The sequence below is a fragment of the Elephas maximus genome, chromosome 12 (genome assembly GCF_024166365.1).
Source record: "Elephas maximus indicus isolate mEleMax1 chromosome 12, mEleMax1 primary haplotype, whole genome shotgun sequence".
Lineage (NCBI taxonomy): Eukaryota > Metazoa > Chordata > Mammalia > Proboscidea > Elephantidae > Elephas > Elephas maximus.
Genome location: NC_064830.1, coordinates 95,064,751 through 95,089,340, shown reverse-complemented (window position 1 = coordinate 95,089,340; position 24,590 = coordinate 95,064,751). Strand labels below are relative to the sequence as shown.

The window sequence follows — 24,590 nt, the reverse complement described above, 5'->3', positions numbered from 1 at the left end:
CAGGATCCATCTATTGTAGCCCTGATAAGAACAATCAGTAATAGTAGCCGGGCACCATCTAGTTCTCCTGGTCTCAGGGTGAATGAGGCTGTGGCTCGTGTATGCCCTGTAGACTAGTTTATTCTCTGAGTCTTTGGCTTCCTTCTTTCTCTTTTGCTCCAGATGAGACCGATAGTTGTATCTTAGATGGCTGCCCAGAAATTGCTCACTAAACTAGAATGTAGAGCGTAACTTTATGAACTGTATTATGTCAATTGACCAAGTTGTTCCACAAGACTATGGTCCTAAGTCTTCAAACCCAGAAAACGAATCCTGCAACGTGTTTAACTTTGTCTAAAAAGTATCCATAACTGTGCTTCCTATGTGTTTTATTGTGTACATGAGTATACATGTATGCACACATATTCATGCATATACATATACATATACCTGTTACCTGTTGCTGTCGAGTCAATTCTGACTCCTAGTGACTGTATAAGATAGAGTAGAGCTGCCCCATAGAGTTTCCAAGGAGTGGCTGGTGGACTTGAACTGCTGATCTTTTGGTTATCAGCTGAGCTCTTAACCACTGCACCACCAGGGTTCTGTATACATATACATACACCTATATATACTCCTATATATATTCTCAAGAATAGGTTTGACTCACTGAACACTAATGACCAAAGACCAGATGAGTGGTGGGAGGACATCATACATGAACAAAGTAAAAGGTCATTAAAGAGACAGGAAAGAAAGAAGACCAAAAGGGATGTCAGAAGAGACTCTGAAACTTGCTCTTGAATGTAGAGTAACTAAAGTGAGTGGAAGAAATGATGAAGTAAAAACTGAACAGAAGATTTCAAAGGGGGCCTTGAAAAGACAGTGTAAAGCATTGTAATGAAACGTGCAAAGACCTGGAGTTAGAAAACCAAAAGGGAAGAACATGCTCGACATTTCTCAAATTGAAAGAATTGAAGAAAAAATTCAAGCCTCAGGTAGTAATATTGAAGGATTCTATGGGCAAAATATTGAACAATGCAGGAAACATCAAAAGAAGATGGAAGGGGTACACCGAGCCATGGTACCAAAAAGAATTGGTTGACATTCAGCCATTTCAGGAGGTGGCATATGATCAAGAACTGATGGTATTGAAGGAAGAAGTCCAAGCTGCACTGAAGGCATTGGAGAAAAACAAGGCTCCAGGAACTGATGAATACCAATTGAGATGTTTCAGCAAATGGATGCAGCACTGGAAGTGCTCACTTGTCTATGCCAATAAATTTGGAAGACAGCTACCTGACCAACTGACTGAAAGAGATGCATATTTATGTCTATTTCAAAGAAAGGTGATCCAACTGAATGTGGAAATTATCGAACAACATCATATGCAAGTAGAATTTTGCTGAAGATAATTCAAAAACGGTTGAACCAGCACATTGACAGGAAACTGCCAGAAATTCAAACTGGACTCAGAATAGGAAATGGAATGAAGAATATCATTGCTGACATCAGGTGGATCTTGGCTGAAAGCAGAGAATGCCAGAAAGATGTTTACCTGTCTTCTATTGACTATGCAAAGGCATTCGACTGTGTGAATCATACCAAATTATGGATAACATTGCAAAGAATGGAAATTGCAGGACACTTACTTGTGCTCATGCAGAACCTGTACAGAGACCAAGAAGCATTCATTTGAACAGAACAAGGGAATGCTGGGTGGTTTAAAATCTGGAAAGGCATGTGTCTGGGTTGTATCCTTTCACCATACTTATTTAATCTGTAGGATGAGCAATTAATCTGAGAAGCTGGACTGTGTGAAGAAGAACATGGCATCAGAACTGAAGGAAGACTTATTAACCTGCAGAATGCAGATGACAAAATTGCTTGCTCAAAGTGAAGAGGACTTGAAGCACTTACTGATGAAGATCAAAGACCACAGCCTTCAGTGTGGCTTACACCTCAACATAAAGAAAACAAAAAGCCTCACGACCAGACCAGTAAACAACATCATGATAAATGGAGAAAATATTAAAGTTGTCAGAGATTTCATTTTTCTTGGAAGCAGCAGTCAAGAAGTTAAATGACATATTGTTTTGGGCAAATCTACAGCAAAAGACCTCTTTAAAGTATTAAAAGCAAAGATGTCACCTTGAGGACTAAGGTGTGCCTGATCCAAGCCATGGTGTTTTCAATCGCCTCATATGCATGTGAAAGGTGAACAGTGAATAAGGAAGACCAAAGAAGAATTGATGCATTTGAATTATGGTGTTGGTGAAGTATATTGAGTATACCATGGACTACCGGAAGAACAAACAAATCTGTCTTGGAAGAAGTATAGCCAGAATGCTCCTTAGAAGCAAGGATGGCAAAACTTCGTCCCAGGTACTTTGGACATGTTATCAGGAGGGACCAGTCCATGGAGAAGGACATCATGCTTGGTAAAGTAGAGGGTCAGAGAAAAAGGGGAAGACCCTCAATGAGATAGATTGACACAATGGCTGCAACAACGTGCCTAAACAAAGCAGTGATTGTTAGGATGGTACAGGATTGGACAGTGTTTCGTTCTGTTGTACATAGGGCCATACATAGGGCTACTATCAGTTGGAACCAATTCTGCGGCACCACCAACAACATATACACACCTATACGCATGTATATAAGGTTGCTATGAGTTGGAATCCACTCAGTGGTGATGGGTTTGGTTGGTTGGTATACACCTTCATATATATCTGCACATATATATTTTCGTTGTTGTTGCTGTTAATTGCAAAATCATATATGCCATAACCAAAATCAAGCCAAACCCATTGCCGTCGAGTCATTTCCTATTTGTAATGACTCTATCAAAAACCAAAAAAACCAAACCCAGTGCCGTTGAGTCGATTCCGACTCATATAGGACACAGTAAAACTGCCCCATAGGGTTTCCAAGGAGTGGCTGATGGATTCCAACTGCCAACCTTTTGGTTAGCACCCTGAGCTCTTAACCACTTCGCTACCATGGCTCCATATTGTTGTTGTTGTTAGGTGCCGTCGAGTTGGCTCCGAGTCATAGCGACCCTATGCACAACAGAATAAAACACTGCCCGGTCCTGCGCCATCCTTACAATCATTGTTACGCTTGAGCTCATTGTTGTAGCCACTGTGTCAGTCCACCTCGTTGAGGGTCTTCCTCTTTTCCGCTGACCCTGTACTCTGCCAAGCATGACATCCTTCTCCAGGGACTGATTCCTCCTGACATGTCCATATATGCCATAGCAATTACAAGAAGGTCCTTTTCTTGTGTACGTCTTAGTGACATCATTTACCCTGGTCAAGCTATTCATACTTCCCCTGCATTCGGTGTTAGATTTGGAATTGGCTCATCCTACCACCATTTACAAAATGCCCGTCTCCCAAGATGAAAATGATGTAGTCCCAGCATTTGAGGGGCTCATCAGCCAATACACGGACAGATTTGTTGTTAGCTCATGGCAACTCCATGCATGCTGGGACAAAACGCTTCCTGGTCCCGTACCATCCCCGTGATTGGTTGTGGATCTGGCCATTGTGATCCACAGGGTTTTCACTGGCTGATTTCCAGAAGTAGACCACCAAGCCTTTTTCCCTCATCCATCTTAGTAGGGAAGCTATATGGAAACCTGTTCGGCATCGTAGCAACATGCCAGCCTCCCCTGACAGACGGGTGGTGGCTGCACATGAGGTGCATTGGCCGGGAATCGAACCTGGGTCTCCTGCATGTAGGTGAGAATTCCACCACTGAACCACCACTGCCTCACGTGGACAGAGAGTAGGCTGTTATTGTACATGATGATGAAAGCAACCCTAAAAATACACATATGGTAAATCGTCGAGGGGGGGGGGCATGATTAGGTTTGCCTTGGGAATGATGGGGGAGCGGCAGGGAATTTCACAGAGGAAGAGGGGGCCTGAGTGAACATGGAAGACTACTTAGATGTTGGCCAGGCAGACATGGGGTTGGAGAAGAGGGCAAAGTCTCTGGACTCTACCGTCAGGTTGTTGTAGGAGGTAGGCGGGGCACGGAGGACTTTGTACTCTGAGCCAAGCAGTTTGGCTTTCATCCTGGAGCAGTGGGAGCCATTAAGGATTTCAGAGTTCGACAACCCTGCAGTGACAAGCACTGGGGAGCGGATAGGAGGGGGCTATTCTGGAAACTGGGTGCCTGATATTTTAGGCCCTAATTACCTCCTTGCTGGTCTATTGCAGTGTGGCAGTGGGGGAAGAGCGGGGAGAGAGACAGACTCAAGAGGCCTTTAGAAGGTTAAGTAAGGCCTGTCAGAAGCAAGGGAGAAGGAAAGGTCTGGGAGTTTCCAAGTATCTGAGTGGGAGCTGGATGCATCTTGGGTGATGTCAGCAGCAGAAAGGAGTTCACGAGGAGGAGCAAGCTTGGGCGGAGGGTGGTGGAGACAGGAGGGAAATATTGTAGGGGCAGTTGAGTGTGAGTCGGCAGCTTTGGGAAGAGGCTGAGGCTGGAGATAAAGGGGTGGTTAAAACCACAGTTGGTGGTTAAAAACTCAGGAGTGGATGGTACCCCCAGACTGAGGTCGGGCTCTGCAGTGCATCAGCCTTATAGGTGGCCAGCGGGGGGACACCCAACCAGGTCTGAGACTAGAGGGCTCAGAGAAGCCAGCACGGAGTCGGCAGCAGTGCTAACAACCAGAATCCAGCAACCTGTGGGCTCAGCGAGGAAGGAGCTGCATTTCTTTTTCTTATTTTTGAATGGAAAAAAAGAAACAAATAGAACACTAGGTTTTTATTTTTATTTTTTTAACTGAAAAAGTGATACGTGCATAGGGCAAAAAAAAAAAAAAAAACTTAAAGGGCCCTCCAGCCAACCACCAGAGTGAAAATTAAGCCTCCTTTTTTACCCACCCTTCCGTCCTCTTCCTCAGAGGCAACCTTTGTGGCTTTTGTCCTTTGATGATTTGCAGAGGAATTTTATGCGTATAAAATAGGGGCGATGTGTCGATCACACACTATTTGCCCTGGTCTGCATCTTGCTATTTCTTTTTCCTCTGACTAAATTGGAAACCATCAGGGAGGTATAGCTTCATGTCAGCATATGTAAAACCACACCCCCCTTTTAAAAAAATTATATTTTAATTTAAATGCAGTAAAATTCACTCTTTTTGGTGTACAACTCTAAGAATTTTGACAAATGTGTAGAGCCGTGTAACTATCACCACAATATAGACAGAAGATAGAGAACAGTTCCAACTCCCCTCTTCCTCTGGTCCCCCCAAATTCCCTCCTGCCCTTTCTGGTCAAACCTTTCCTCCACCTTCAACCCCTGGCAACCATTGATGTATTTTCTATCACTATAGTTTTGCATTTTCTAGAATGTTCCATAAATGGAGTTATATGCCTTTTGAGTCTGGCTTCTTTCTCTTAAAATGATGCCTTTGAATTTTTGTGTGCATCAAGTTCCTAAATTTGTATTGCTGGGTGGTATTCCGTTGTCTAGATATATCACAGTTTACCATTTCACCTGTCGAGGGGCATTTGGATTGTTTCCAGTTTTTTGGCAATTACAAATAAAGCTGCTATAAATATTCATCTCTGTGTGAACGTAGGTTTTTATTTCACTCATGTAAATACCTAGGAGTGGGATTGCTGGGTTGTATGATCAGTGTATGTTTAACTTCATGAAAAACTGCCAAATTCTTTTCCAAAGTGTCTATACCATCCTGCCTTCCAACCAACAATGGTTTCTGTTGCTCCTTAATCTTGCCAGCACTGAAAAACTTGTCAGGTTTTAAAAATTTTAGCCATTCGGATTGGTATATGGTGGTACCTCAATGCGATTTTATTTTGCATTTCCCTAATGACTAATGATGTTGAGGTTTATTTACCACTCATATTTCTTCTTTGGCAAAGTGTCGTGTTCATTTTTCTTATTTGGCCATTTGTTTTCTTACTATTGAGTTTGAAAATTATGTATTCTGGATACAAGTTGTTTGTCGGATATGTGATTTGCAAATATTTCCTTCTAGTCTGTAGCTTGTCTTTTTATACTGCTAGTATTTTTCATGGAGCAAAAGTTTATAATTTTGATGAAGCCCAATTTATCACTTTTCGTGTGGATTGTGCTTTTGGTGTTGTGCCTCAGAAGCCCCCACTGTGTCACCTTTACACCTTTATCATAAATTGATTAATGTGGGTCTATTTTTGGACTTGGAGTCCTAAAGTGGGGCAAGTGGTTACATGCTTGACTACTAACTGAAGAGTTGGCAGTTCAAGACCACCCAGAGGTGCCTCAGAAGAAAGGCCTGCCATTTACTTCTGAAAAATCAGCCACTGAAAACACTGTGGGGCACAGTTCTAGTCTGACACATATGGGGTCACCATAAATTGGAGATGACTCAACAGCAGCTGGAAAAAAAATTTACTCGACTCGCTATTGTGTTTCATTCATCTATGTATTTGTCCTTTTGACAATACCACACTGCCTTGATTACTGTGCTAGTCTATGGAATAATTGATTTTGATATATTGACTTGTTATCCGGCAACCTTGTTAAACTCACTTAGTAATTATAGGAGCTTTTTCATAGGTTTTTGGGATTTTCTACATAGACAACATGTCTGTGAATAGAGAGTTTTGTTTTTTCCATTCTAATTCATATGCCTTTATCTATCTATCCATCTATCATCTGTCTATCCTGGTCTTGTTACACTGAGTAGCTCACCCAGCACAGTGTTGGGTAGGATTGGTGTAAGATGTCCTTGTCTTATACCTGATCTTAAGGGGAATGCATTGTCTTTCTGTATTAAGTATGATGCTAGTTTTTGTAGATGCCTTATATCAGGTTAAGTAAGTTTTCTTCTATTCCTTGTTGACCGAGGGTGTTTTTTTTAAACATGAATGGATGTTGAATTTTTTCAAACGCTTATTTTTTGCTTGTGTTGAGAATAGGGAGAATTACGTTGATAGCTTTTTTTTTTAAGTAATATTTTATTGTTTTTGGTGAACATTTACACAGCAAATTAGGTTCCCATTTAATAATTACTACACCATTGTTCAGTGACGTTGGTTACGTTCTTCACAATATGTTAGCATGCTCATTAATTTCCTTCTGGATATTTCACTTCCAGTAATCTGGTTTCCTGGCCCCCTTACCCTGTCATCTCTGCTTTAGAGTAATTGTTGACCATTTGGTCTCATATAGATGATTTTTTTTTTTAAAGGTTTGCAGTACTCACTGGTAATATTCTTTATTTTATGAGCCAGTCTGTTACCTAGCTAAACAGTGACCCCAGGGGTAGTTTCGGTTCAAGGTTTATGGAGTATGTCTGGGTGATAGTCTCGGGGGGTCCTCTAGTCTCAAACAGTCCAGTAAGTCTGGACTTTTTAAGAATTTGAATTCTGTTCAACATTTTTCTCCCATTCTAGCAGGATCCAGCTATTGTGTCCCTGATCAGAATGGTTGTTAGTGGTAGCCAGGCATCATCTAGTTTTGGTCTCGTGGTGGGTGAGGGTGTGGTTCGTGTAGACTCTTAGTCCTGTAGTTTCTTCTCTGAGTCTTTGGTTTCCTTCTTTCTTTTCTTCTCGGAATGAGAAGAGACTGATAATTGTACCTTAGATGGCTGCTCACAGCTTTTAAGATCACAGGTGCTACTCACCAGCCTAGGGTGTGGAACATCAACTTTGTGAACCATATTATGCCAGTTGACCAAAATGTCCCATGCGACGATGGCCCTAAGGCTTCAAACCTAGAAAACCAATCCCACGAGGTGTTTGGTTATGTCCAAGAAGTGTCTGAACTGTACTCCCTATGTATTATATTATGTATATGAATATACATACATGCGTACACACACATGCATATACATATACACATGTCATTGTTAGGTGCTGTCGAGTTGGTTTCGACTCATAGCGACCCTGTGTACAACAGAACAAAACACTGCCCCGTCCTTAACTGTGTTTATGTGGGTCTATTTCTGAACTTGGAGTCCTAAAATGGCACAAGTGGTCACATGCTTGACTAGTAACTGAAAGGTTGGCAGTTCAAGTCCACTCAGAGATGCCTCAGAAGATAAGGCCTGTGATTTACTTCCAAAAATCAGCTACTGAAAACTCTGTGGAGCACAGTTCTACTCTGACACATATGGGGTCACCGTGAGTCAGAGCTGACTCAACAGCAGCTGGAAAAAAAAAATTTGCCATCCTCACAATGGATGCTTTGTTTAAGCCCATTGTTGCAGCCACTGTGTCAATCCATCTCATTGAAGGTCTTCCTCTTTTAATCTGACCCTCTACTTTACTAAGTATGATGTCCTTTTCCAGGGACTGGTCCCTTCTGTCTTCCTTATTCATTGTCCAGCTTTCCCATGAATATAAGGCAATTGAAAATACCATGGCTTGGGTCAGGCATATCTTAGTCCTCAAAGTGACATCTTTGCTTTTAACACTTTAAAGAGGTCTTTTGCAGCAGGTTCGCTCAATGCAATACATCGTTTGATTTCTTGACTGCTGCTTCCAAGGGCGTTGATTGTGAATTCAAGTAAAATGAAATCTTTGACAACTTCAATATTTTCTCTGTTCATCGTGATGTTGCTTGTTGGTCCAGTTGTGAGGCTTTTTGTTTTCTTCATGTTGAGGTGTAATTCATACTGAAGGCTGTAGTCTCTGATTTTCGTCAGTAAATGCTTGAAGTCCTCTTCACTTTCAGCAAGCACGGTTGTGTCTTCTGCATATTGCAGGTTGGTAATGAGTCTTTCTCCAAACCCGATGCCACATTCTCCTTCATATAGTCCAGCTTCTTGGATTATTTGCTCAGCAAACAGATTGAGTAGGTATGGTGAAAGGATACAACCTTGACACACACCTTTCCTGACTTGAAACCACCCAGTATTTCCTTCTTCTGTTTGAATGACTGCCTCTTGGTCTATGTACAGGCTCTGCATGAGCACAATGAAGTGTTCTGGAATTCCCGTTCTTCACAATGTTATCCATAGTCAATAAAACACAGGTAAACATCCTTCTGGTATTCTCTGCTTTTAGCCAGAATCTATCTGACATCTGACATCAGCAATGATATCCTTCATTCCACATCCTCTTCTGAGTCTAGCTTGAATTCCTGGCTGTTCCCTGTCAATATACTGCTGCAACTGTTTTTGAATTATTTTCAGCAAAATTTTACTTGTGTGTGATATTAATGATATTGGCCGATGATTTCCACATTCTATTGGATCACCTTTCTTTTTAACGGGCACAAATATGGATCTCTTCCAGTCAGTTGGTCAGGTAGCTGTCTTCCAAATTTCTGGGCATAGGTGAGTGAGCACTTCTAGTGTTACTCCATTTATTGAAACATCTCAATTGGTATTCCACCAATTCCTGGAGCCTTGTTTTTCACCCATGCCTTCAGCGCAGCTTGGACTTCTTCCTTCAATATCGTTGGTTGTCGATTATATAAAAAAACAAAGAAAAAGAAACTCACTGCCATCGAGTTGATTTTGACTCATAGTAACCCTACAGGACAGAGAAGACTGCCCCATAAAGTTTCCAAGGAGCATCTGGTAGATTCGAATTGCCAACCTTTTGGTTAGCAGCCTTTTTCTGACTGATGATGTTGAGCTTCTCCATCATCTCTTTACATAGATATAGTCGATTTGATTCCCGTGTATACCATCTGGTTAGGTCCACGTGTATAGTCACCATTTATGTCGTTGGTCTTGCAAAATTCTATCATGCGATCTCCGGTGTTGTTTCTATCACCAAGGCTGTATTTTCCAACTACTGATCCTTCTTTGTTTCCAACTTTTGCATCCTAATTACCAGTGATTATCAATCATCTTGATTGCATGTTTGATCACTTTCAGACATATACACATAGCTACATGTATATTTGTGCACATATATACACACGTACGTGCCTATGCACATGTATGCATACATACATACGTATGTAGCTATACATATTTTTGTCGCTGTTTACAGTGATTGCTTTTTCAATGTTGAACCAGCCTTTCATTCCTGGGGCAAAGTCTATTTGCTGCAGTTAGATTATCCTTTTTATATGTTGCTGGATTTTATTTGCTAGTATTTTGTTGAGGATTTTTAACTACCTGCTCATAAGGAATATTGGTCTGCAGTTTACTTTTTAATGTCTTTATATTGTGTTGGTATCAGGATAATACTAGTCTCATAAAATGAGTTGGGAATTATTACCTCCTCCTCTGTTTCCTGGAACACATGTAGAATTGGCATTATTTCTTCTGGGCCTAGAGTTTTCTTTGAAGATTTTAAACTACAAATTAAATTTCTTAAATAGATATAGAAATGTTCAGGTTATCTGTTTCTTCTTAGGCGAGTTTTGGTAGTTTGTGTTTTTCAAGGAACTGCTCCAATTCATCTAAGTTGTTTTATTTATGAATATGGAGTCTTTTTGTTGTATTCCCTTATTATCTTTTTAATGTCTGTGGTGTCTGTACTGATGTCCCCTGTTTCATTCCTGATGTTGGTAATTTACGTCTTCTTTCTCTTTTGCTTGATCAGTGGCTAGAGGTTTATCAATTTTATTGATCTTTTCAAAGAACCAGATTTTGCTTTCATTGATTTTCTGGTATTATTTTTTGTTTTTAATTATGTTGATTTCTGCTTTTATTTTTCTTTTACTCTTTCTGCTCTCTTTGATTTTTATTTGCGCCTTTCTAACTTAAGGTAAAATTTTAGATTATTGATTTGATACTGTTCTTTTCTTATAGAAGCATTTAATGCTATAAATTTTCCTCTAAGAACTGCTTTAGCTGCATTCCACAATTTTTTTTTAAATTTTATTTTTGATGAAAATATATACAGCAAAGTCTACTCTCACTCCACAGTTTCTAGACATAATGATCAGTGACACTGGTTACATTCTTCGCATTGTGCCAACATTCTCATTATTTGTTTTAGCTGTTTCACTTCCATTTACTTAAACTCCCTGCCCCCCAACCTTCTCATCTATACTTTACTATAGCTGTTAACCCTTTGGTCTTATATAGATTTTTGTTTTTTAAAAGTAGTACGAAAGTCAAGGGTGACAATCTTTACTCTTTGCTCTTTGGACTAAACTGTTGCATAGTTTAAAGGTGACTTCAGAGGACAGTTTCAATTCAAGGTTTGAAGAGCAACTCAGGGCCATAGTACTGGGGACTCCTCTAGACTCAACAGATCTCGTAAATCTTGCATCTCACAAATTTTTATATGCTACATTTTTATTTGGTTCAAATTATTTTCTAATTTTCCTGAAACTTCCTCTTTGTGTCGTTAGTTATTTAAAAGTGTGTTGTTTAATTTCCAAATAGTTGGGGATTTTCCAGATATTTTCCTGGGTTTTTAAATTTCTAGTTTAATTTCATTATAATCAGAGAACATACTTTGTGTGATTTCAGTTCTTTTAAATTTGTTAAGGTGTGTATTATGGCTAATGATATGATTTATCTTGGTAAGTGTTCCAATTGCACTCGAAAAGAATGTAGATTCTTCTCTTGTTGGGTAGAGGGTTCTATAAATGTCAGTTAGATCTAGTTGCTTTGTAGTATTATTTAGGTAATAGTCATTTTGTGTCCTTACTGATTTTCTGTACCCTGTTCTATCTATTACTGAGAGAGGAGTGTTGAAATCTCTAATTAAAATTGCGTATGTGTCTATTTCTCTTTTCAGTTCTATCAGCTTTTGCTTTGTGTGTTTTGGAATTCTGTTATTAGTCGCATATATATTTAGGGTTGTTATGTCTTCTTGGTGACTAGATCCTTTTATCATTATTCAGTTTCCTTCTTTATCCCTAGTAATTTTCCTGTACTGAAGTCTAATTTGTTTGATATTAATATAGCCACATCAGCTTTCTTTTGATTAGGGTTTGGGTGAAATGAGTTCCTTTATGTGGCCTTTTGCCTTGGTTCTTTGGAAAAACAGTTTGAGAGATTTTCCCCTAAGCCCTGAGGCATTACCTTCGCCCTAGTTTTCTACCTGAGAGGGTTTGTTACATTCCTTGGGTAAGCTGTAAACAATTCGATTTGATACTTTTTGTCTGGCGCTAGGCTGCAGCCTGCCCTGTGATCGGTAGGCACCTTGCAGGGACTGGTCAATGGACTATGCAAATGAAGTGTCTGTAGCCTACTGAGAGGGGATTGCTCAGTTCGTGGCCCTGGTGGGAGGGCTATGCCTTGAAATTGATGAGGATTTTGTGTATTTAAGCAGCCAGCCCACAGAGGTTTTTCAGACAGAAAGAAGCAGGAAGAAGCAGAAGGAAGAGAGAAAAGAGAAGCAGAGAGAGAGAAGAGGCAAGGAACCTCCTAAAAGAGCTGTAACACAGGTCAAGGGCTGTAACGCCGAAGACAGTGGGAGGCCCAGAGGGGCCCAGCAGCAGAGCCGGCGGTGACAGGCCCAGAAGGAGATCCAGCGGCAGAGCCCGCAGTGATAGGCCTGAAGGGGGCCCTCTGGCAGTCAGATTGCAAGGCCAAAAGGAGCCTCTCCTGAGGGAGTTGAGGAGTGTGCCCTCAGGGGCCAAGCGAATCCTGACCTGTGGGGGCCAAGAGGAGGCCTGCATGGTTGAGAGGGGCTGAGAGAGCTGTCCTGCACTGAAGAAGTGAGTCTTTGCCTACATGCTCCCTGATCCTAATTCTGAGTTATAGCCTGTTGATCCCGATCCTGAGTTGTACTGTTACTTCCTTAATAAACCACTTAACTGTAAGTATGGTCTGTGAGTTCTGTGTGGCCATTGCAATGGATTATCGAACCCGGAAGAGAAGTAGAGAGTGCCATGGGAGGGACGGCTGGTGTCAGAATTGGTAAAAAGGTTGGAGGGTAGAGGTATATTTGACCTCTACCTCCTGAGAATCAGCTTTGGGCTGAGCCTGGTCATTACCCCTCCATGAAGTTAGACAGGTTCTGACACTACTACTACCTCCATCTTACAGGTTTGTATGGTATATAATTTTCCATTCTTTTACTTTATATCATAATATTTAAAGTAGGATTCTTAAAGACAGCATACAGTTTGGGTTTCTTTTTTTTATTTAATCTGACAATCTTTGTCTTTTAATTGGTATGTTTAGATCATTTGCATTAAAAAAAAATACTGAATATCTAATATGCCAGTCAATTTTGCATGTATAACTTCACTTATGGACCATTTACATTTGATGTAATTATTAATATATTTGGATTTAGGCCTACCATTTTATTGCTTTTCTATTTGCCTCCTCTGGTTTTTGTTCCTTTGTTCCTCCTTTCCTGCTTTCTTTTAGTTTACTTATTTTTTAATATTTCATTTTGATTGATTAATTAAGAGCTACAGCTGCTAACCAAAAGGGTGGCAGTTCAAATCTACCAGCTGCTCCTTGGAAACCCTACGGTGCAGTTCTACACTGTCCTATAGGGTTGCTATGAGTCAGAATTGACTTGAAGGCAGTGGGTTTGGTTTTGGTATTTTCTTTTTGACCATGCCTTTTTAAAAGTATTCTAGGTTTTACACTGTACATACATAACTTTAGTCTTTTTAGAGTCAATATTTTACCATTTCAGGTGAAACATACAAGCTTTGCATCATATAGACTCATTTACCTTTACCTTTTTATTTATAGTTGAGGTAAATATACATCTATATACATTGAAACCTTCCCCTTGACAATTATAATTTTTACCTTTAACACTCCCAATATTTTAAATAACTTACTAGGGGAAATAGTCTAGCATCTGTACCTAGATATTTATCATTTCTGTTGTTCTTCCTTCATTCCCTAAGTTCTCCATTTTCCTTTGGGATCATTTTTCTTTGGCCTGAAGAACTCCCTTTAGCTTTTCTTTCAGACTATTTCTACACATGACAAATTCTTATTTTTCCTTCATCTGAGAATCTCTCTCTTTTGCTTTCATTCCTGAAGGAAATTTTTGCTCACATACACATACCCACTCACACACTGTCATATACATACAATCACATTTGCACATACTCTCTTACTCGCACACATGTAAAAAGTGTAAAGCCTACTATATAAATGTATGTGTGTACAAATATATGTGTATATACAATATACATGTGTATACATGTATGTGTGTATCTATGTATATATAAATAATTTTAAATCCTTTTTATTTTTTTAAACCAAACTTTACACAATCATTTCTTCATGTCACTCAATGTTATTAAAACCATACTTTAATGATGCAGGTTACTCCTTCAAAATTGATTTAAGCAATTTCTTATTGTTGCTATTTGGCTTTTCTTGTTATTGCTTGAAATGCTGCAAAAAACATACTGGTGCAGATATCCTTGTGACATCTTTCATTGTTTCCTTAGGATATGTTGTAGGAAATAGAGTTCCAGGGCTGAGAAATTTCTATTGGTATGTGCCAATTGCTCTCCAAAAAGGTCTTATTTATTCATTCATGCATTAATTCATATAAGCTTTTATTGACCACCTACTATGTGCTGGGCTCTGTTCTAGGGTCTGGGGACAAGTGACGAACACCTTCAGAAGCATGGGGTTTCCAGTTGCACCACCAGGGTGAGACGACACCCACACATCCACATTGGAGGGCCTGGGTCTGTGCACACAGCTGGGAGGGGCTATTTCATGCTGGGAAGTCTGCATTTCTTCCCCTTGTGTGGGATGAACCGGTCGGAAGAAGATTGTGGACATCCTTTCTGGTTATCCGGCCCCAGGGGCAGGACTGGGACACCCCCTTGGGGCTATCTTCCAGTTTCAGGGTAAATTCTGCCTGCTGAGTCTCCTGGAAGCCCATTCCCACACAGAGGTTATGAAGATTCCCTTGGCCCAGAAGGCCTGTCATGATCCATGACCTTTCCCATCCTGCCACTTCAGACAATGCATCAGCATGCAAACAGGGTGGAGAAGGGGCTTCTGAGAATGAGAGGCTTTCCTGGAACTCCACAGGGGAGGGAAGGGAATGCTATCCAGAAATAAAGGTCCAGGAGGTCAGCCCAGCACAGGAGGGGGCCTGGCTCTCCTCGGAGAGCTTTTCCTCTGAGGCCTCCCGAGGTGGAGCTTCATTGTTTGGACACCTGTATCCTGCCAGACTAGATCCCCTGCCAGCCAGAGAGGGAAAACCCTTCTTGCCTCAGGGCGGGCAGTTCTGTTTGTCTAAGAAAGCAAGGCTCCTTCTCCAGTGTCCACAGCAGCGTTATTGCTGAAGGTTGGAAATGGCCCAAGTCCCCATCAAGAGATGATGGATAAACACAATGTGGACCATCCACACAATGGAATATTACTCAGCCACAAAGAGAGATGCAGCTCTGGTACATGCTAACACATGGATGAGTCTTGAAAACATCATGCTGAGTGAAATAAGTCAGAAACAAAAGGACGAATATTGTGTGATCCCACTTATATGAAATGTCTAGAATAGGCAAATGCATAGAGACTAAGTAGATGAGTGGTTAGAGAGGGAGGGGGCTTGGAATGAGGAGTGACTGGCAGTGGGCACAGGGTCTTCTCTGGCAGGTGATGAAAACACTCTGAAACTTGATAAAGGTGGTGTACTACACTGTAGTTGTACTAAATGCCACTGAATTTTGTACTTTAAAATGGTTAACAATTAATTTCATATTCTGTGAATTTTATCTTAAAAAAAAAGAGAACAACAAACCCAACTCATTTGCTCAAGTGAGCTCCTCTTCCCAGTTTCTTCATTTTTATAGGAATCTGGGATTATGTGTGAGATATTCCTCCTGTCAGATCAAGAAACTAACTTCAGCCTCCAATTCTCTTCCTTGTTGCCATTATTGTAACCAGGCCCTCAACACCTCCCTGTACCAGCCTCTGGCTATAGTTCCTGCCCCTAAACACTCCATGATGAAATACAGACTTCCTAAAAACTATCCACCAGCTGCCTATCCGTATCCTCTACTATGGTGGCTTGTGTGTTGCTGTGATGCTGGAAGCTATGCCACTGGTATTTCAAATACCAGCAAGGTCACCCATGGTGGACAGGTTTCAGCAAAGCTTCCAACTAAGACAAAGGCCTGGAGATCTACTTTGGAAAATTAGCCAACGAAAACCTTATGGAACCCAACAGAATATTGTCTGATACAGTGCTGGAAGATGAGCCCCTAGGTTGGAAGGGACTCAAAATATACAGTGGCCACAACAATGGACAGACATACTGACGATTATAAAGATAACACAGGACCAGGTAGTGTATCATTCTGTTGTACATGGGTTTGCCATGAGTTGGAGCCAACTCAACAGCAGCTAACAACGACAACAACGACTATAGGTTCCAAAAGCAACTTTGCCTACTGTTTTTAATACTTGAGGTGCTTAAGTATTAGTATAAATAACTTATACAACAGTTTGAGGGCTGTTCTCCCTCAACTTATTTCTTGCAAATCCCAAGTTTCAAGTTCCCACTGACTCATTTATATCTATATTATTATTATTATTTATAATTTCTAAATCCAAAGGCCCAGGGTCTCTCACATGAGGCACATCTGACATTTCTAGTCAGAATTCCTGTTTTGTATAGAAACAGTCTACGTGTATATGTGAGAATTTCCGCAGAAGTGGTCTCTTATCGACAGATCCTAATGCTGAATAAAATAACATATCAGTGTACGATAACATATTTCCATCATGTCATCATTTATCTCTCTTTCCCAGCAATTTGAAATGCGTAGGAATACAAAAAGGTGACTCCTGGTGCAAGGGAAATGTTTGCCGTTTCTCAGAGATTATGAGATGGCTGGTTGTCATGGCAACAAGAGAGTGGTGAGGTGTTTACTTGGAAATGGATTCTGTAGGAGCACTCTTAGCACGGGAGGCTGGGAATCGCTGGTGTTTGCAGAGCTGATCTTCAGAGAGACCCCCTCTGCCCGTCCATGTGGCACCTGAGAAGTCCCACCTTGGGCTTTATTGATGACACAGGGACCCTGGTTGATGGATGCATTGAGTTTCTGATAGCCCGTCCAGGGCCCACATGAAAAGCATATGTCTTTTAGCCTGGGATGAAGCTTCTCTTCTACTTTTATCTGTTCATCAAGATCACATGCAGGTTGAAGAACTTGTTTTAGAAATGAATTAACTGGTAATGCTCGGTTTAAACCTTCATTTAATTTTCCTGGACAGGTGGGGGTGAACAGGGTATCAGCTGAGGTTGGGCCTTGTCGTGGGGTTGGGCAGCCCTGGCCTTGAGTCTTCATCCCAGCCACCCACATGGGTAAAGTAGGGGATTGGGAATCTAAGTATTTTCTAGAGGAAGAATGTCTATTGCTGAGAGTTCTTGGTCTTTGCCTGAATATGTTTTGCCTTCATTTGCATTTGCATTTCACCAGTTGAAATCCACTTGGGTTTATCAATTTAGGATGGGACCAAAGACTCCTTATGTTGGATTTCCAATGGAGATGGTCAGATCCTGGGAAACAGTCCCCAAAGTAAAGCTTGCAGGAAGCTTGCTATGGCTGGACACTGGCTCAAACGCCCATAGTGATAAAGTAAAGATGTGCCATCCTGTGAGTGGTGCTCTCGGTTTAACATGGCTTGAAGACAACTCTTTCGGACATTGTATTGGGGTAAGTTTTGAGCATGTGCATCCTACCATTGGAGTTCTTGATAAATGGTAGTCTTTTCCCAAGGAGCCCACAGGTACAGTAAGGGGAAGGTCATCACTTTTGGGGTTCGCTATTTATGTAGATGGTTTTTGGTAGAATTCTCATCTTCCCTGTGGGAAACCTGGGTTTGATTCCAGGCTAACGCAGCCACCACCCATCTGTCACTGGCGGCTTGTGTGTTGCTAGGATGCTGAACAGGTTTCAGTGGAGCTTCCAGAGTAAGATAGACCAGGAAGAAAGGCCTGGTTGATTGACTTCCAAAAATCAACCCATGAAAACCATAGGGACTTCTCTTAATCAGTAGACCCAGCAGAAGTTAACTATGAGGGGAATGCTTTCAACTCTTTTTAAGGAAGGGATGAGTCCCTGGGTGGTGCAAATGGTCAAGAGCTTGGCTGCTAACCAAAAGCTTGGCAGTTTGAACCCATCCAGAGGTACCTTGGAAGAAAGTCCTGGCAACCTGTTTCCAAAAAATCAGCCTTTGAAAACTGCATGGAGCACAGTTCTACTCTGCAGCACATGGAGTCACCAGGAGTCAGAATCAGCTCCATGACAACTGGTTTTAGGAAATGGGAATGCTATTTCTCCAGCCCATTGAACTGTGAGTCAGAGGTAGAATTTTGAGAGCATTTGGAATGAGGAGACTTGGTGGGAAGATGGTCCAGGCGATTTGTGGACAGAAGGCACAGTGCATGGTAGAGGGAGCACGGAAGGAGGAGGCTGGGGTGTCCTGGGAACTAGAAAGCAACCTGTGGGTGGAGGAAGGGGCAAGTTGGGGGTCTTGGAGGTCAGGCTAGGTCCACTCCTGGATTTGGTGTGGTGTCTGCTCCGGGATGGGTTGCCGCCTCCCACCGACCTGACTCAATGCCTCCCTCTGCTCAGGTCAAGGGTCAGAATGAGCCAGCTCCTTTCTCTCAGCCCTTCCTGGTGATGAGGGGGAGGGCTGGTTTCATGTAACACAATTGGGTAGAAATTGCTGTGTGGTCTTGGGCAAGGAACTCAGCCCCTCTGGGCTGCACTGCCCTCATCTGGAGAAGGGAGAACTTTCCTCCCAGGGGGCAGTGGTGCCAACTTCAGACACGGCTGCTCAGTGGCTATTCCTGACCCTGACCCACTGACTGAGTGTCCTGGGGCCGCTGTAACAAACGACCACATGCTGGGGGGCTTATAAGAACAGAAATTTACTCTCAGTTCTGGAGGCTGAGAGTTTGAGATCAAGGTGTTAGCAGAGCTGTATTTCTTCCGAAGGCTCTAGGAAAGAATCTTTCCTTCTGGTGGCCCCCAAACTTCCCTGGCTTGTGGCTGCATCCCTCTCATCTCTGCCTCCATCTTCACATGGCCTTCTTTCCTGTGTCTGTCTTCTCTTCTGTCTCTCATGAGGACACTTGCCATTGGATTTAGGGCCCACCTAAATCTAGGTGAGGCTCTAGGGAAGAACCCTTCCTTGTCTCTCTCAGCTTTGGTGGCCCCAGGCATTCCTTGGCTTGTGGCTGCATCGCTCCAATCTTTGTCTCCTCTTTCTGCATCTTCTCTTCTTGCCATTGGATTTAGGGACCACCTGAATCTAGGCAAGGCTCTTGGGAAGAATCCTTCCTTGTCTCTTCCAGCTTCTGGTGACTCCTGGTGATCCTTGGCATTCCCTGGCTTGTGGCCGCATCCCTCCCATCTCTGCCTCTGTCTCCACATGGCCATCTTCTCTGTGTCTTATAATGACACTCTCATTGGATTTAGGGCCCACCCTAATCCAGGATGATCTCATCTTGATCCTGACCTTGATTGCATCTGCAAGGACCCTGTTTCCAAATAAGGTCACATTCTAAGGTCCCAGGTGGACATGGGTTTTGGGAGGAGACACTATTCAACCATTATAGTGGGGCACTGCAGTCTTAAGTAGGTGGTTGAAGGCATCATTGAGAAGGTGACGTCTGAGCAGAGACTTAAAGGAGGTGAGTGGGGAGCCATGTGGATTTCTCGGGAAAGGGCAGAGGGGACAACCAGTGCAAAGGCCCTGAGGCAGGGGACAACCAGTGCAAAGGCCCTGAGGCAGGATCCTACTCATTGGAGGGCCAGCAAAGAGGCTGGGTGGCTGGAGGGGAAGGGAGCAAGAATAGAGGTTGAGAGGCCCATGGAGGAGCTGATTGGGTAGGGCCTTGTAGACCACTGGGGGAGTCCCTGGGTGGTATGAACCATTAACATACTCGCTGTTAACTGAAAGGTTGGTGGTTCGAGTCCATCTGTAGGCACCTTGGAAGAAAGTTCTGGTAATCTAATTCTAGAAATCAGCCAATGAAAGCCCTGTGGAGTGCAGTTCTACTCTGGCACACACGAGCTTGTCAGGAATCGGAGTCAACTTGACGACATCTATTTGTTTTTTAGACCACTGACAGGATTGGGCTTTGTTCCGTTAACGCCCTTTTCCCTTCCCTTGCCTCCGAGTTCAGTTTCTGTATGATGGGAATAATGCCCACCCCCTTCATGGGCTTTGTGAGGAGCCGGTGGCCTGTGCGATGCTCACGGACGGAGCCAGTACCAGCTCTGTGTAGCACTTAGTGTTTGTGTCCACAGTTTGAAATTGCTTCCTACCACACTCCCAGGAGGCAGGCGTCTCCATTCCTGTTTGCAGATGATGAATGAGGCCGAGAAAGGTGAAGTAGTTTACTCAGGGTCACGCAGGACATCGGGAAGGTGCGTGCTTGAAGCTCATGGCCCTTACTGCACCTCAGCAGCCCGCTTCGCTGGAGGACTAGGCTGGAGGACCATCACCACTCCTGGGCTCCTCAGACTGCCCGGCATTCTGCCACCTCCTCCTCTCTCTTTTTCCCCCTCCTCCCCTCCTTCTCTCTCTTTTTTTTTCCCTTCTCTTCCTCCTCACCTCTTCTCTCCCTCTTTTTCTTCACCCCTTTCCCAAAGGGGGAGGATTACACCTTGGGAAAGGAGCTTCAGCCCAGGGCGGATGTGGCCCCAGAGTGCTTCCCAGTTTAGTCTCACGACCTGCATTCAGGATTGAGGTCAGAAGTGTGGGCTACAGGATGTGCAAACCAAAGTCTTCAGGCAGATGTGTGAGAAACAGCCCAGCCTCGGACAGGAGGGAGCTGTAGGGCCCTCAGGAACTGAAATTCCTGCCTGCCTAAAGCCTTTTAAATTCACTCAAAGAAAAAGAATCTCCTTTGTGGACCAAACTAAATAAAAAGGATTAGAGCAGCCGAAGAGCTGTGAACAGTGGTCTGTCAGCTCAGTAGGTAGGCAAAGACAGTGGTTAGAAGGCAGGGTGCATTCTGCAGACACAGCTCAGGGCAGGATGGGGCCTCTGTCTGACTTTACCCACCGCCCCCCAGGATAAAACCAGGGTAGTGGTGTGGGATATAGAGTTCCTCAGATGGAGAACAAGCTTTGGGTCCTCTTCCCTCACCGGACCTCTGAAGACTTGCAGCCTCGGCCTTTATAAACCCCATACCTGCAGTCTCTCACCCACATTTTTTTAAATTAAGCTTTTAGAGACAACTGTTGATTCACATGCAGTTGTAAGAAATTACACAGTCTTACCCATTTGTTTAATGTCTCACAGATTTGACATAGAGTGTTAGACTCTCAGTTAGCTTTACATTCCTTGGTCTTTTTGTTTTAAATCTTAGAAATATATTTTTTATGAGAAAACGTAAAATGTCAACAACAGGGCCTCAAACATGATTGTTGTTAGGTGCTGTGGAATCAGCCCTGACTCATGGCGACCCCATGCACAATGGACCAAAACACTGCCTGGTCCCGTGCCATCCCCATGATCAGTTGCAGATCATACCATTGTGATCTATATATAGGGTTGTCAGTGGCTGATTTTTGGACGTTGATTGCCAAGCCTCTCTTCCTAGTCTGTTTTAGTCTGTAAGCTCCACTGAGACCTGCCCAGCCACATAGCAACATGCAAACTTCCTCCACTGACAGATGGGTGGTTGGCTGTGCATGAGGTACATTGGCTGGGAATCGAACCCAGGTCTCCTGCATGGAAGGTGAGAATTCTACCACCGAGCCACAACACTCTCTTATTCCTCTCCCAGGAGACCCCGAAAGTCCTCCCCTCCGAGCCCAAGTGACAACCCCTTTCTCACCCACTTCCCCGGTCCTCTCTCCTTGCAGGAGGAGAACAAACAGATCCTGGCTTGGCAGAAGTCCAGCTCCCAGTCGGACTCACATGAGGAGGAGATCTCCCCGATGCCCCCGAACCCCGTGGTGAAGGCCCGCCGCCGCCGCGGGGGCGTGAGCGCCGAGGTGTACACAGAGGAGGATGCTGTTTCCTACGTCCGAAAGGTGAGGGCCACGCCAGGCTCCCCTGGGCTCCTTGCAGGGCACGCTCAGGCTCTGGGGGGTTCAGTCTCCCTTCTGATTTGAGGTACTTGGGTGGTGCAGGAGGGACCCGGGATGGGAGAGACAAAACCGTGCTCAGGCTGGCACTATATGGGAAGGAGAGGCTAAGGAATGGAATTAATTTTTTTGGGTGATAGTAGCTCCCTCTGTTTTCTTTTTCCTATAGGTATTTTGGGGGAAAATGCCCCAGTCCCCACTAGAATCGCAAAGCCCCCTCTGGACCATTCTTTAAATTCTTCCTTATCAAGTAGAAGCCCTTATGGGCAGTACTGAGTGAAGTCAGGGGACCAAGGGTGGCCTGTGAGTCTCCCATGTGTTATCACCATGGTGGGCCCTGGGAGGGAAGGGTCTGGCCAGCCACAGGGTGTTGGTGCAGGAGCCAGGCTGGCCGCACTGTGGCTCTGTTTCTCCTTGGCTTCATACCCCTCAAGGCCAGAGCCCTTTAATGGCTGCCCTCAACTCCATTACCCCTCTCTGTCCTCCGGGGACAGTTACTTTGCACTGCCGCCTGCCCCACCCACATGGGACATGGCCTTCCTGACCTGCACAGGCACAGCTAGCTATCAGTGTGTGGGCAGCCCACCCGCACCCATCCCAATCTCAGCCTCAGAAATGGGCCTTTCCACCTTAGGCATTCCTACAAGTTTCTTGATGTTTTTGAGAATATACACAGCAAAACATACGCCAATTCAACAGTTTCTACATGTCCCATTTAGTGACGTTGATTACATTCTTCAAGTTGTGCAACTATTCTCACCCTCCTCCCCCATTAACATAAATTCACTACCCCCTAAGGTTCCTATCTAATCTTTCAAGTTGCTGTTGTCACTTTGATCTCATAGAGATAATTCTTAAAAAAGCACAATACTCAAGGCAGACCTTTTTTTGTACTAGTTAAGCTAAATTATTGTTGGGTTTTAAGAAGACTTCAGGGGATATTTTTGGTTTACGTTTTAAAGATGATCTCAGGGCAGTAGTTTCAGGTATTTATCTAGCCCTCTTGTCTCCAGAAAGTCTGGCATCCTTGAGAATTTGAAATTCTGTGTGGCGTTTTCCCCTATTTGATCAAGATTTTGCTATAGAATCTTTGGTCAAAATGTTCAGTAATGGTAGCCAGACACCATCCAGTTTTTCTGGTCTTACGGCAAAGGAGGCAGTTGTTCATGGAGGCAGTTAGCCACACATTCCATACCCTCCTCCTATTCCTGACTCTCCTTCTTCCTCTGTTGCTCCTGGCAAATACAGACCAATTGTCCTGCCTTGGGTGGCCGCTTGCAAGCTTTTAAGCCTCCAGTCATTATGCAAGGAACTACGAGGTAGAACAGAAGCACTAAACATGTTATTAGGCAAATTAACTAGGATGTCCCATGAAACCATGACCCTAAACCTCCAAAGCAAGGGACCAAATCCCATGAGGTTTTCGTTTGTACATAAGCAGCCTCAGGAGCTACCTTTTTTTTTTTTGTCATTGTAAATATATCTATCGTGCAGCTTTCGCTAGTTCAACTTTTCACAGGTGTACAACTTATTGACAACAATTATAGTAATTGGCTGTGCAACTCTACCCTTAATAGTGAGATTTTCCCATTACCATTAAGCCTGCTTTTTCCCCTCCTTCGCCCCCCTGGTAACCACTAATAAACCTTGGTCTCTACAGATTTGCCTTTTCTTGTCTTTTTATGTAAGTGAGGTCATACTATATTTGTCCTTTTGTGATTGACTTATTTCACTCAGCATAATGTCTTCCAGCTCCATCCATACTGTAGCATGTATCAAGACTTTGTTTCTTCTACTGGCTGAGTAGTATTCCATTGATGTATGTACCACATTTTGTTTATCCATTCATTTGCTGTTGGGCATTTAGGTTGTTTCCACCTTTTGACTGTTGTGAATAATGCTTCAATGAACGTTGGTGTATAAGTCTCTGTTCGACTTTCTGCTTTTGAGTCTTCTGGATGTATACCTAGGAATGGAATTGCTGGGTCATAGGACAGCTCTGTTTGTAGCTTTTTGAGGAGCCGCCACACACTGTTTTCCACAGCAGCTCTACCATCTTGCATTCCCACCAGCAATGGATAAGGGTTCCAATTTCCCCATATCCTCGCCAACATTTGTTATTTTATTTATTATTAATATTTTTTAATCTTAGTCATTCTAGTGGGAGTGAAAGGGTATCTCACTGTAGTTTTGGTTTGCATCTCTCTGATGGCTAATGACATGAAGCATCTTTTCATGTGTTTGGTGGCTGTTTAAATGTTCTCTGTGGTGAAATGTCTATTTAAGTCTTTTGCCCATTTTATGGTTGGGTTGTCTTTTTGTTGTTAAGTTGTTGAGGTTTTATATATATTTTGGTTATTAGATTCTTATTGAAAAAATGTTTTCTGAACCTATTCTCCCAGTCGGTAGCTTATTTTTTTACTTTTTGGTACAGTCTTTTGAAGAACAAATGTTTTAAATTTTTATGAGGTCCCATTTATTTACGTTGTCTTTTGCTTTTTGTGCTTTTATCTTACATTGTTAAAAGCTAGGACTGACAGCATTTCCCTTGCATTTTCTTCTAAGAATTTTATGGTTTTAGTTTGCACGTTTAGGTCATTTATCCATTTTGAATTTGTTTTTGTTTATGGTATGAGGCATGGACCCTGTTTCATTTTTTTGCATGTGGAAAT

At 42.8% G+C, this 24,590-nt stretch overlaps 1 protein-coding gene across 1 annotated transcript in view; it reads left to right on the top strand.

Annotated features, from left to right (window-relative positions):
• PRKAR1B (protein kinase cAMP-dependent type I regulatory subunit beta) overlaps nucleotides 1–24,590 on the top strand; it is a 146,711-nt gene that overhangs the window by 9,912 nt on the left and 112,209 nt on the right. Inside the window, exon 3 of the mRNA XM_049905119.1 lies at nucleotides 21,694–21,864. Coding sequence (XP_049761076.1) covers nucleotides 21,694–21,864 — 171 coding nt within the window. The remainder of the gene's footprint in view (nucleotides 1–21,693; nucleotides 21,865–24,590) is intronic.